The sequence below is a fragment of the Ochotona princeps genome, chromosome 14, assembly GCF_030435755.1.
Source record: "Ochotona princeps isolate mOchPri1 chromosome 14, mOchPri1.hap1, whole genome shotgun sequence".
In the NCBI taxonomy this organism is placed as follows: domain Eukaryota; kingdom Metazoa; phylum Chordata; class Mammalia; order Lagomorpha; family Ochotonidae; genus Ochotona; species Ochotona princeps.
The window spans coordinates 19,690,497-19,705,196 of record NC_080845.1 but is presented as its reverse complement, the minus strand read 5'-3'; the positions used below and the strand labels follow the sequence as shown (position 1 = coordinate 19,705,196).

The following is a 14,700-nucleotide window of genomic DNA, read 5'->3' as shown; positions in this document are numbered from 1 at the left end:
AGGCTTGGTTTTTTCCACTCACATGAGCACTCTTGAATTGAGGACAACACTGGGTCATAAAACAATATAAAAACAAATCGAGGGAGCAGGTGTTTGACCTAGCAGTTAAGATGTTCGTGTCCCTCACTGGAGTGCCTGAGCTTGATGTCCAGCTCCTGCTGCTGAATCCAGCTTCCTATTGGGACCTGAGAATGGGGGACATGGATGATGGCTCGGCCAGTTGGGTTCTTGCCATCCACCTAGGACATTTGGATTGAATTCCAACTGCCAATTCAGGCCAACCCAATCCTAGCTGGTTTGGGCATGGAAAGTAAATCAATAATGGGATCTCTCTCTCTCTCTCTCTCTCTCTCTCTCTCTCTCTCTCTCTCCCTCTCTCTCTCTCTTTCTCTCATAGATAACTTTTTAAAATCAAAGTTAGACTAAAATCTTTTATTCTCCTCTCTTTGGGACATTCAGTCCTTGTGAAAAGCAGAGCTACAGAGGGACAAGGAAAGAAAGTGAGAGAGAGAGAGATCCCTCCCTGAGTTCACACCCCAAATTGCTGCAACAGTAGGTGGTGAGGGCTAGGCCAAGCCAAAACCAAGATCCAAGAGCTACATTCCGAGATTCCCACATGGGTCAGAGGCCCAAGTGCTTGGACCATCTTCTGCTGCTTGCCCAGGTATATTAGCAAGAGGCAGATTGAAAATAGAGTGGCTGGACCTGGTGGTCTAGCGGCTAAAGTCTTCACCTTGAACATACTGGGATCCCATATGGGAGCTGGTTCTGGTCCCAACAACTCTGCTTCCCATCCAGCTCCCTGCTTGTGGCCTGGGAATGCAAGTCGAGGATGGTCCCAAAGCTTTGGAACCCTGCACCCATGCAGGAGGTTCCTGGCTCCTGGCTTTGGATCTGCACAGCACCAGCCTCTGTGACCACTTGGGAAGTGAATCAGAGGATGGAAGATCTTTCTCTCTGTCTCTCCTGCTCTCTGTATAACTGACTTTGCAATTAAATAAATAAATAAATAAAGATGAAGTATTTAAAAAAGAAAAAAAGAAAATATAGAGCAGCTGGGATGCAAACCAACACCCATGTGGGATATTAGTGTTGCAGGTGGTGACTTAACTTGCTCTGCCACAATGACTTCCCCTTACTCAAACTCTTTTAACAAAGTAACCTCACCTCTTCCAAGAAACCTGCTAAGAGCATGACATATCTCAGCCAGGGATTTTGGGCCTGACTCTGGAATCTATCCTAAGTGCTTCCTGCTTCCTTGTCTGACATCACTGGTCTTGCTCTTGTAACTTCTGTTTTTTCATTATCTGACTCCTTGTGCTGCCCCTCACTCACAGACTTGACCAATTGACTCCCAGAATCCACCACCAGACTCTCCTGCAGTGGCTCTTTCTTCAGGCCTCTGCTGTCAGGCTCTGATGGGAGGTCCCAATCCTGAGCCCTTCTGCAGCCTGCCATGTACCCGCCAGTTGTAAATCGCAGGCACTTGTGTGGGATACTTGGATCTACGTAAACCCAGGTGGACTGATCTGCTAGAGCTGCCTTTCTTTGCTTCTTCTTTTTTGAAAACATTTGAGGGACAGAAAGCTCCCATCCATACTGGTTCACTCCTCAAATGCCCACAAGTAGCCAGACACAGGATGGGCCTTAGACAAGAGCTGGGAACACAAACGAGGTCTCCCAGTGAGTATCATGGTCCCAACTGTTTGAGCCATCATCTGCTGGCTCCCTGGGTCTACCTTAACAAGAAGTTGGAATCAAGAACAGGGAAAGGTAGAGTCTTGACTACTGTCTTAGCCACTAGACCAAAAGTTCACACCCAAGTAATTTTCCTGTATTGGAAATAGGCTCCTACAGATCATCCAACATCACCAGGGCAGGGAAGGAAACTCTGGCAGGATGCCCAGAACTCAGGGCCGATGTGTAACCTCCTGGCCACTTCCTCAGGGATGGTTTTCTGTAGTGGGGAAAGGGAGAAGAAGGAGCAGCCCTGGAAGCCCGCTTGGCTGAGAAAAACCCCACCCACTTACCCAAGCCCTGCAGCCTGCCCAGGGCAAGGATTGGGTCTTTCACTTTGGATTTTCCCAATTGCCAGTACCATACCTGGTGCCAACAGAAATGCTGGGAATATGGTCAAGGTGGGGAGTGATGGGACCACAGTTCATTTCTGACAAATAACAACGGTCATGATACCTAAGACAGAGCTGAGCTGGGAGACCTGGGAGGACATGAGGTGGTGCACTTATGATGGGGATAGAGAGGAGGGGACTTGATGGTGAAGCCCTGCAGAACCCAGTATCTTTGTGTCCCCAAGGGCCCTGTTGTTCCTGTGTCTTCAGTCTAGTGTTGGTTTTTATGCTTCAAGACAGAGGAATCATGGCATACAAATCAGTTTGTCTTTGGAAGAACCCAGAGACCCTGAATATGTCCCTTTCACCACCTACCCTTAATATGACTTGTGGATCATTGCATCCTCATCAGCTTAAAACTGGATTCTAGACAATGGCTTGGGGACTTGTTTAATATCAGATTACATTTTAAGGATGCAAATATGATATATCTGTCATAGCCTGGTAAAATCAGGCTAACAAATCTGGTAAATTAGGGTTTATAGAGTATGAGGAGAACTTCAAAAAGTTCATGGAAAATAGAATGAAACAATATGTTCCTTTTGTTCCAAAAATTTGGAACTTACACTCTTTAAAAAAAAGATGGATTTATTTATGTAAGTATCCCAAGCAGCAAATTAACCCTGCTGTGCACAGTGCCTTTCTGTTTGGATGCTTGATCACAGAAGAACTGAGGCTTAGGCCTCTGAATGAATTTAAAGGAATTGCCTTTCCCCTTTCCAATGAGCCATACTTAGGAAGAGGAACCGAGGGTGCAAGGTAAGAGCCCCGACACCACTGATTGTTTCTAGACCAAGGGCGAGAAAGCTGGGGATGAGGAGCAAGGATGAGCCGCCACCTGAGTGGAGTGGGTCGGGTGGGGTAACATCCTGGCCTCCTCCCTACAAAGCCCTGGACAGGGTTCCCCCACGGAGAGGAAGCAGTCCCATCAGCTTATCCTTGGGTGGGGTTTCCCACAACCAAGTGTTTAAAGTCAAATCATTGTTCTGAAGTTCCGCTAAGTTTGAGTGACCACCCTGCTGAGAACTCCCGTAAGAACACAGTAAGAGTGAAAAACCCATCACTAGGGTTACTTGAAGCCAAAGACAATTAACAGCAAGAGAAATATCTGGCCAAATCTTGATTCTAAGGCTCTCTGTGTCTTGGGTGAGGGAAAGAGTTAAAATGCAGTGGTACAGAGACCCTAGCCTCAGTTCTTTTGTGATCAAGCAAAATGATTTCCAGAGAGCCGGCTTTTCTATGTAGAATGAGGACAGAAAACCGTTATGTAGGAAACAAACAAAATGTGCCTGTCTCTTTCAGCCCTAACTTAACAGTTACTATCAACGAGACCTTGGCAAAGAAAGAAACCAGCTCAGGATTTAAGACTGCCCATTTCAACTACAAGTGCACCTGATTTTGTGGGGTGATGAGGAGCAACACCAAGGAAAGGCCTTGTAGATAGTAAGGGACGCCCATTGGTGACACTCTAGGGGAACAGACAAGGCTTGGTCAATTGTAGTACAATGTACGAACTATTTAATGAGCCCCCACCCTGTGCTGGCCTCCTGTGCATGCTGAGGGCTGGAGTGAGCCTGAGGATGGACCTGTGAGTGGGCGGCCCTTCCTTCAAAGAGCTCAGATGCACTGTGTCTGGCGACTACATCTGCATGTGGCTTCTACCTCTGGTCTCCTCCTCTGGATCTGGAGGACCCAAGCCACCACAGCCTGTTTGTTTTTTCAGAGTGGTTACAGAAACCTTAGACTACCCTTTCCCCATTCCTGCCCCTTCCTCTTCCTTAGCAGTTCCCTTTTCTCCTTGGAGCACTATCTGAGCTACCTGTCCCTCAAATCCAGCTGCCCCAAACCAGTACATCTTGTTTAACGGATAGTTGGGTGAAACTCTTTGTGGATCAAGCTAGGATCCTGCTCTCAAGAGTCTGAAAGCTGGTTGATAATGATCCGTGGAGGCAGCCTTGACCAGCAACCCCTGTGAGGCGTACTTTAAGGGCTCTTTCTGCTCAGGTTCTAGTGTATGTCTCCATAAGTGGGTTTGATGATCAGAACTGTCCTTTCCCAGTGAGGGTGCAGAGGGGCTGTCACAGCAGGGCTGAGCTAAGACAGTACCATGGAGGATGAGGCACTGGAAAGCAAGGCTGACTCCCAGCATCACCTGTGTATATAACTTACATGAATTCACTTATCTGCTTCTAACAGAATGAATGAGAAAAAAGCATAGGTGATTGTTTGCTATTTCAGTCTATGAGTGTATCCTCTTGTGACTGACCAGTCCACACTGGTTGCCTATGAGGGGCATCAACTGTTCCATTCTTTCTTGCTGGACAAGATTGTAGACTATACCCTTGTTCATTCTCCAGTTGGTCATATGTTCAGGCAAAGCTGAAGCCCTCCCCTACCCAGAGAGCAAATCTTGATTCGTTAACTCCCAAGTCACATTGGTAGTTTTTCCATGATTGTTTAGGCATAGGTTTATGTTTATGTTGCATTTTTGACTGGTGAGATGTTGAGGATCAACTTGCATGGGTGAGTGGTTGGGGATGCTTCCAGGGACGACTTCTGTATGGCAGTGGTGAGAATCTTTCCTTTTCTGCTTCTGAATTTTTCCATGACACATGGAACTGCTGCACTGTGGAAGAAATACAAGAGAGCAGAAAGCCAGCCAAGGCCATGAGCCCATTGAGCCACTGAATTAGCCTCCTCTGATGCTACCCTGTGTTTGGACACCTTGTTATGTGACCAATAATGATTTCCTGTTGTTTAAGCCTCCATTAACCATTCTTTCTACTATTGCAGCCAGAAGTAGCACAAATGTCTTCCCCTAGTATGAGGGAGATGTTAATGTGCTATTCCCACAGTTCATCCTAGTTCCATGAAGCTGACAGCATTTGCTTGAGTAGCAGCAAACCCTAAGGAATGCTATAGCTTTGAGACAAGGATTTCATGTACTGCATGACCTTAAGCCAAGCCAATAACAGCATCTGGCATTTAACAGAAGAAGGATATCTCTTCCAAAGCTGGAACAAAAAGTAGTTTTATTGGGTTCACGGAAAGCTATAGTGTACTTTACGTGAGATTTAAGGGATTTTTAAGGATAATTTTGGTCATGCAGGCTTCTGCTTTTTGTCTTCAGAACCTAAATCCTTTGTGAGATGTAGGTCAGCTATGCAATCAGTACTGGGTTCATGGAAACAAAGAGGAGTCCCCTAGAGGAGTGGAGCACATGGTTCATTGTAACCTGCATGCAGAGAATTTGTCCGTGATAAACTAGGTGAGACTCATGGGGTACACCAGTCAGCAAGGATTCCTCCTCTCGTAATACTAGGCTAGGCTAGTCTGTTGTCATAAACCCTGGTCACATGGCTTTAAAACAATGAAGGCTTCCTAGACACGTGTCCTGCATGGCCACTGTGGACTGGCTGTGCCTCTGGTCTGCTTTAACCTTACTCTGGGACTATGTGTGATGTGTATGTATGTGATGTTCACCATCATCTGCAGCATACCTGCTTCTGCTTGCGGAAGGGAAGGTGCTCTGCTGGCCCAGCTCTGTGGCCTAGCAACTAAAGTCCTCACCTTGAACATACCAGTATCCCATATGTATGCTGGTTCTAATCCCGGCAGCTCTGCTTCCCATCCAGCTCCCTGTTTATGGCCTGGGAAAGCAGTCGAGGATGGCCCAAAGCCTTAGGATCCTGCACCTGTGTGGGAGACCTAGAAGCAGCTCTGGCCCCTGGCTTCAGATCTGCACAGTTCTGGCTATTGCAGTCACTTGGGGAGTGAATCATTGGACAGAAGGTACTCTGCGGGGTCCTGCATCAGTAGCAGTTCAAGCCTCCAGCCCAGAAGTGATGGTACTCACTGTTGCCCACTGCCACTGACAAGAGCTGGTTACATGACCTTGCCAACTGTATGGAGGCCAGGAAGTGAACTCCTGTGATATATCCGCAAGGGTCCATTGAGACTTTTCTCTTTCTTGCTTTGCTTCTACCTGTTGACTCCAGGAGTCGGCACAGCCAGTGCCCACTGTTATATTCTCCGGGTCTCTAACTCTTTATTTTAATTTAATTTTATGTTTTAGTATGAATTAGCATTGGAATGAAGGAGGTTGGCTACTTTTGTGTTCTGACATGGCTTCAGTTGCTGCGTCTCCAGGCCTCCCTGACCATTATCATTGTGCAGCACTGTGTTCTGTTTCCGTTTGAACACCAAAGCCATGTGTCCACCAGTTGCTACAGTCAAGCCCTCATGGCTACCTGCTACCAGCCCAGTCCCTCTCCTTGTGCATCCTCTAGTGTGTCCTTGCCTTCTCTAGCCAGACCCTAAGCTTAGCTCCTTCAGTTTGGTTGCACTACCCTGTGGACCCTCATCTGCAACATTCCCAATAGGAAACAGTAGCAGGAGCCAGATAAGACAGCTGAGCACATCCTCTAATTGTAGCTCAGGAGGTTGATGCTGGGGAGCTGGCTGTACAGCAAGGCGAGAAGGTATATTTAAAAAACAACAAAAATCATGGTGTCTGATTTCATTTACTGTTCAAAGATCTTTATAAAACTGTCTCTGAGACCCAGCGTGGTAACTTAGTGGCTAAAGTACTCATCTTGGATGCGCTGGGATCCCATATGGGCACCAGTTCAAATCCTGGCTGCCCTGCTTCCCATCCAACTCTCTGCTCTTGGCCTGTGAAAGCAATTGAGGATGGCCCAAAACCTTGGGACCCTGCCCCCATGTGGGAGAACCAGAAGAAGCTTCAGGCTCCTTGCTTTGGACAGGCTCAGCTCCAGCCGTTGCGGCCACTTGGGGAGTGAATCATCAGGCAGAAGATCTTCCTGTCTCTTTTCCTCTCTGTATATCTGACTTTTCAATAAAAATAAATAAATCTTCTTTAAAAAAAAAACTGTCTCTGAAGAGTATGGATAAGCATACCTTAGCTACAAGTGTACACACTCCAATCTTTCCTACCACTGAGAAATTCATACTTATTGTCTTTTGGGAAAAATATGTCATTTCTTTTCCTGGAGATTTCATCCATTAAAAAAGAGAGAGATGTGTTTATTTTCATTGGAAAGTTAGATTTACAGAGAAGGAGAGACAAAGAGAAAGATCTCCCATCCATTGGTTCACTACCCAAGTGGCTACAACAACCCGAGCTAAGCTGATCTGAAGCCAGGAGTCAAGAGCTTCTTCTGGGTTTCCCATGCAGATGGGTGCAGGGTCCCAAGGCTTTGGGCCATTCTAGACTGCTTTCCCAGGCACGAAAAGAGAGCTGGAAGGGAAGTGGAGCAGCCAGGATATGAACCAGTGCCCATATGGGATTCCGATGCATGCAAGGCAAGGACTTTAGGCACTAGGTTATAGCACCAGGTGCCAAATTTGATCCATTTTTTTAAATTGGAATAAATTAGTAGTAGTTTTGCTAAAAGTTGTAGAACTAGTATAAAGTATGATTTCTCAGAGAAGTTAGAAGAATTTGAGCCAAGGAAGAAGGAGAGAGAGAAAAATGGTTGCTGATATGTACAGTATGTGGAAATGTAAGATCCAATCTGATGTATGTGAGTGTATGATGTAACCAAATTCTTAGGTCAAACTCTATGATTATATAATTAGTCTAGAAATACAGCAGCCTGGAATGTCTGTCTCTTATGATTATACAGCTGTTTAAATGTTTGTGCTGTGGTTATAAATCATGTCTCTTAGTGGAGTGGGAATTCTTCTCAGGAACTAGGAACTCAAACAAGAAAACAAATGCTGAAACTCATGGATAAAATGCAGGAGCTGAAGAAATTACCAGCTTTCCACACTGTTGCAATGGCGATCACCACTTGGAAATGGAAAGTGGCATTTTCCAATGGGTAAACACCCTCCAGTAGAGTGTCAGTCATCTACTTTTCCAGTTATCCAAGTAACAAAGTGTCCTGCCCTGTTTAGTTAGAGTTGGCCCATGGCTCTAGCACTTACACTCTGGGGGTTAAGTCTCTTCAGCAGGATTCTTAGTGAGGTGTCCTCTCTGGGTCCATGTTTATAAGCGGGTTCTTGGTTTCCAAGTTCCCTCTTTATACTTCATCCTGGGGTCATTCTCATTCCGGCAGAGGGCACTGTTAGAAGACAGTGGTGTGGACCACATCACCCCTGAAAGTACGAGCGTGAGGAAAGAATTCTGTCCTAGCGTCGTATGAAATGTAACTTATGATCAACTTCTAAGCATGGCTGTTCTCAGAAGACCTCTTTATTATCCCCTCAAGTGCTCTCCATCTTTGATTGGCACAGCTCTCCAGCTTCCCTGATGCTACACCCAACTTCATTCTCAGATGGCCCACAGTATTGTTTTTTGTTCTCCAAAACACGGCTATTCCCCTTAGACTCCTAAAATAATATGTTTCTGTTCTCGCAACTTCTTATCAAGATTAAGAAAATTTTCATTTTTGAGATATTTTCCTTATAAAGATTTATTTTATTATTTGACAGGGTTACAGAGAGAAAGGGAGAGTTAGAGAGAGAGAGGGCAACAACTGTCAGAGTGGGGCCAGGATGAAGCCAGGAGCCAGGAGCTTCTTCCAGGTCTCCATGTGGGTGGTAGGAGCCCAAGCACTGCCCATCTTCTGCTGCTATTCTCAATCCATTAGCAGGCAGCTAGATCGGAAGTGGTACAGGTGTGATTCGAACTGCCCACATGGGATGCCAGTGTTGTAGGCTATGGCTTTTCCCAAAATGCCACAATGCCAGCCCCAGAATTAATACGATTTTAAGCTCAACTATTCTGTCTGTATTCTCCTGCTCTCACCATGCAATGATAGGCTAGACTTAAAGTGTTGTCTTGTTTGTAGACTAAAATGGTAAGAATACATATTTTTGTGGTTTCATATCTTCTCATGATGGTCATATAGCTTTTAATAAAGATGTTATTGATTACAAAAGAAATGATTATAGCTAAGGGAAAACAATCTTCCCAAAGTAGAAGGAGAATCAATGCTTGCACATGAAAGCTTTATGCAACAGAGGGCTATATTTCCATAACAAAGGTCAAAGTACTTGAACCAAAACTCTTAATTTAGAATGTCCTTATAGGTTGTGTCTGTTAGCAGTTGTGATTATATTGCTGCCTGGGAAATCACCCCAAAACTCAAGAGGTTTTTCTGTCATACACATGCTGTAGGTCTGGAAGTTGGCTGATCTAGACCTGACTTGGTGCCAAGGTACAGACTTGGTCCAACTCGCATGGCTCTCACTTCCTTGAAGGCTAACTGGGGCGAGCCTGGTGCTATAGCAGGAATGCGAGAGGGCAAGCTGCACCACACAAGAGCACTTGAAGCCTCTGTGTCTGATGCTCACTCAGATCGGATTGCTCAAACATCAGTGGAACAGGGAAGAGAGGGACACAAATATTCTATGACTATGCATCATGCCAACATCTGTGTCTCTGTCAATCAGACCAACCGACACCACCAGTAGTCTAACCCAGGAGGGTGCATTAGTCCAATCAATGCAGGCATGCCAGACAACCAATATGTTCATGTGATAAGATTCCTCTCCCAGAAACACGCATTGAAGACAAAAATGATAACCTCCACGCAAGAGTTTCTGAGAAGAAATTGTAGAACAAGTCCCCAAACTCCTCTGACCCAATTCCTACAAGCTTTATCAGAAAGAAGTGCTCTATTTGCACCTCACAATGAATTATAGCCCCTGGGTCTTAAGTAATCTAATAAAACAAAATAGTCAAGGATCTCAACTATAAAATAAGAAACCATAACCAATGAGAATATTAAAATTGCATTGATTTCATTTTGGTATAATGTAGCAAGAGGTGTTTGGCACAGCTGTAAAGTGCCTGCTAGGGGCACCCACACCCCGTATTGGAATGTCTGGACATGAGGTTCAGCTCCACTTCTGAGTCCAGCTTCCTGCTGTTGCACACCTTGGTGCTTGGCTCCCTGCCACCATTCCGTTTTTGTCTTCTAACTTTGGCCTGGCTCAGTTCTGGTTGTTGCTAGCATTTGAGCAGTGAACCAGTGAATGGGAGAGAACTCTCTCTGCCTTCCAAATAAATAAATTTAAAGGAAAAAGCTTGAAAATAAAGAAATAGCCATGCAGTTTCAAAATGGTTAGAATTTCACTACCTGGTTGTGCAGTTAATCCTTGCTAGAAATGCTGTGGTATATCACCTCTGACTTCTTGACTTGGCACGGAAGCTTATAAGTGGGTCTTGAGGAACAAATCTGGCCCACCCTCTGTTCTTGTAAACTGAGTTTTATTGGAACCTTGTCATGCCCATTTGGGCATGTTTTTGATGGTTGCTTACACTACAGCAGCTTGGAAAGTTGCAACAAAAACTACAAAATCACAGAACCTTAAAATGATTACTGTGTGGCAAACAGGAAACATTTGCCAGTTCTAAATGAACGTATTGGTAGACAGCTGGAATTTGGTTATGCATACAAATCTGGGTTTAATATTGTCCTTGAATTCTCTTTCCTAAGGGAAAATTGTGTGCTAAATAGCTAAATAATGTAAACAGATGCTATCTAATTTTATCCTATTAAGAAGAATAAGAGTTTTAATGCTTTAGATTATAGTCATTCATTCTCAAACAGGCAGTTGTTATGCCAATTATAAGAATTTTTATCTACATATTAAAATAGAACCCAAGAGGGTGAGAATTTGGCACAGTAGTTAAAATGCTGCTTGGCAGGCCTGCATCCAAAATACCTAGCTTTGAGTTCTCTCTTTGCTTTGGAGTCCAATTTCTTACTAATGTGAGCCCTGGGAAGTGGCTCAAGAACTTGGTTCCCTGCCACATCAGAGGCCCGGATGGAGTTCCTGGCTCCTGGCTTTGGCCCTGGTGGACACTTGGGGAAGGAAGCAGCCTAAAGAAGATCTCTGCCTGTCTGCTTATCTCTGGCTATCTGACTCTGTCTCCCTTTCAAATAAATAATATTAAATAAACAAAAAAATTTTAAATGAAATAAAATAAGTGCTGGCATTGTGGCATAGTGGGTAAAGCCATTGCCTGCAATGCCAGTATCCCATATTGGCACTAGTTTGAGTCTCAGTTGCCCCACTCATGATCCAACTCCTTATTAATGGCCTGGAAAAAAAAAACAGCAAAAGATGGACAAAGTATTTGCATCCCTGCCAGTCATGTGAGAGATCTGGATAAAGATCCTGGCTTGGGCCTGGCACGGTAGCCTAGTTGCTAAAGTCCTCACCTTGAACGTGCTGGGATCCCATATGGGGCACCGTTTCTAATCCCAGCAGCCCCACTTCCCATCCAGCTCTCTGCCTGTGCCTGGGAAAGTAGTCGAGGATGGTCCAAAGCCTTGGGACCCTGCACCCATGTGGGAGACTTGGAGAAGGCTCCTGGCTCCTGACTTCAGATCAGCTCAGCTCCTGCCATTGCAGCCGCTTGGGGAGTAAATTATTGGACAGAAGATCTTCCTCTCTCTCTCACACTTCTCCTCTCTATATATCTGACTTTGCAGTAAAAATAAATAAATCTTAAAAAAAAAAAAAAAAAAAGATCCTGGCTCTTGGCCCTGGCCTGGCTCAGCCCTGGCCATGTGGCCGTCTGGGAGTGAACCAACATATGGAAGTACTCTCTGTCTTTCAAATAAAAACAGATTTTTTAAAAAAAGAAAGAAAGAAAAACAGACTTCGAAAAATTCTATGAAATATTACTTTACTAACCTTTAAGGAGATGACTTTACTTGTGATAATCATATTTTTATAAAACGTACATCTCATTTTTTAGAGCTTCCAATAATACAGACCACTCCAACTCTGTTTATACATGCAATTCCCATGTCATTTTCCAGTGATGTGCTCACGAATGTTTTAAAACACAAGCCACTGATTTCTAATTAGAATCAGAGAGAAGAGAGCCTTGTATCTTGCCAGATATTCACTTTTGGAAAAGATACGATGACTTCAGAAGAAGGAAACATGAGCACCTCTGAAGAGTTGGAGAGAAAGTATGGGCGGATTGTACAAACGAGAGTTAAGTGTCAGCTCCAGTAGGTGTACATAAGAATAATTGAGAGTAATTTCTTCTGAGTACTGAATTAGAAGAGTGTATTTCTGCATTATGCATCCACTTTAAGCTCCCAATTAGACCAAATGGATTGTGGAGGAACTCATTTGAGCCCTTCTCCACTGTGGGCTAGGGAAAAACTCTAGAAGACATAGGTCATAGACCATGGACTGACAATCAGCTGAAAATCAAAGAGGTGCTAACTGCCTGCCCTTCTGAAAGAAAGCTGTGCTGGTAACCACCAGACAGGTAAGGGGCCAGTAGGTCTTCATCTGTTTCCTATACGAGTCACCTGCAAAATGGTAGTCATGTGTTTGTTGGTGTGTTGGCGTTAGCTGATCCCACCAGGGCTCATATTAAGCTTTTTTTTCCCCTCTAGGAGCCGGATGGGAGAGTGTCCTGCTAAAGGGAAGTGAAGCAGCCTTGGATGTCACAGAATCATCTGGTCCAGACATGACGATCAAGGTAAGGGATCTTTGCTGAAAATGCATCTCTCAAGTAAAGGCCTCCTCTGGGGTCCAACAAGAACTGTCATTCCATGCTGTGGGGTTCTCTCTTTAATCACTAGAGTCTGTGAGGTTGTAAGACTGTCTGAAATGTGGGATCTGGGTTAGGAAACCACATGTAAGCCACAATGTAAGCCTTGATTTCAGCAGGAATGTTGTCGAATTTTCACTGCATATCTACATATAGTCTGTTTGCAAGTGGTAACACCCGTGGGGATGGTGGAGCCAAGTCGAAAAGTCTGAGCTGAGAAGTAGAGCCCCACTGTGCATTGTGAAGAAAGGCCAGAGAGACATGAAACAGCTTTGATCTTGACTCAAGATTTCACTGATGTCAGCGTGAAGGCCACAGATGGCCCACCGCGGCCGGAATGCTAATGGACAAAGGTTTATGAAATGAGCCATCTTCAAATCAAATCAATCACATCTTTAACAAATTCACAGATTTCTCATCATTACCTAGATGAAGGAGTCTACAGCAAAAGTTACCAGAAACACAGCCACTTCCCCTCTCCTCTTGGAGTAGGCACCAGGGAATGGCCTTACCCTTTCAGAATTAGGTTTTACTTTAGTTCACAAAGGCTTGGGATGGGGAGGCTTCCTAACATTTTTGCTTTGGATGAGTAGAATTTGAATGTATGCCATTTCTGGATTTTTCTTGGAAAAACAAAAAAGTGTGTTGTCTCTTTTTATGTTGAGATGTAACAGAGGTATTTCATCCTGGGTTTATTAGAAGTTGTGCATTTTGAAGAAAACACAGCAAAATGTCTTCAGGCTTTTTTTGTAATACATAAGACTGAGTTTATGTGTTCTATGTCACACATGATAGCAGTAAGCAAATGTTACCATAGTGAAATTAAATGAAGAGTTGGATAGTTGCCTGATTGATGAAAAAGGCCATCCAAATATGGCTATTACGGCAAGGACGGACAAGGTGTAGTTAGGAGCTCACTGACAGGGGGACATGGCCTGTGGTAAGAACCTGGTGGGCTTAGATGGGCCCTTGGTGTCTGTCATTCTGAAGATTGTTTGTTGAGATGCATCTGCCAATATAACTGCAGTTGTGGTGCAGACAGATGTAAAAAGATCATACTGGGGTTTGTTTCAACAAAAGCAAAATACACATTTTGATCAAAGCAAGTCTTACCTAAGTCTCAAAAATTTTTAAGACCAGTGTTTAGCCAGTCTACTTATCTTTGGTACCAGCTTCTTTACGAAAGAGTGATATTTGGGGTCATCTAGTCTAACTTTATTGACAGTATCTCTTCCTTCTCTCTTTTAATGAATAGCTGAACACTTCTTATAAGAAAAGATTTTTTTAAGATTTATTTATTTTTATTGCAAAGTCTGATAAACAGAGAGGAGGAGAGACAGAGAGGAAGATCTTCCATCCGATGTTTCACTCCCCAAGTGACCACAATGGCCAGTGCTGCGCCAATCTGAAGCCAGGAGCCAGGAACTTCCTCCAGGTCTCCCACACAGGTGCAGGGTCCCAAAGCTTTGGGCCGTCCTCGACTGCTTTCCCAGGCCACAAGCAGGGAGCTGGACGGGAAGTGGAGCTGATGGGATTAGAACTGGCGCCCATATGGGATCCCAGCATTTTCAAGGCAAGGACTTTAGCCACTAGGCCATCATGCCATACCCAAGATGATTTTTAGCTTACAAGAATTCACTCTGAGGAATGTATGCCCCACACTTTAAATAATCAAGCAACACAGGAATATGTTTAAATACAAGTAAACAGAATTTCAAAAATTTTGGTATGTAGCTTAATATTTTACTTGCATTTTTTCATGTATATTTGAAATGCTTTCATACACCAATAAATTCCTACAAATATTGTAGACTCTCTCTGTTAATGTCAATGGTGGCTCAGCAAAGGATTTATAAAACCCCCAGAAGAGAAAATTTCTTTTTACCTTTAGGTTTCCACATTACACAGCAGTCATTAATGTTCTTCCTTTAGTTTCAGGCTATTTTCCACCCATACTGCTTGCCATATCCATCGTGTCTTTGTATCCAACATAAAATTTTTTCTTTTCTTTTT

At 44.1% G+C, this 14,700-nt stretch overlaps 1 protein-coding gene across 1 annotated transcript in view; it reads left to right on the top strand.

Annotated features, from left to right (window-relative positions):
- The window catches only part of PALM2AKAP2 (PALM2 and AKAP2 fusion), a 303,091-nt gene that overhangs the window by 171,511 nt on the left and 116,880 nt on the right, over positions 1–14,700 (top strand). Inside the window, 1 exon segment of the mRNA XM_058672156.1 lies at positions 12,530–12,615. Within this exon segment, the coding sequence (XP_058528139.1) occupies positions 12,530–12,615 (86 nt within the window).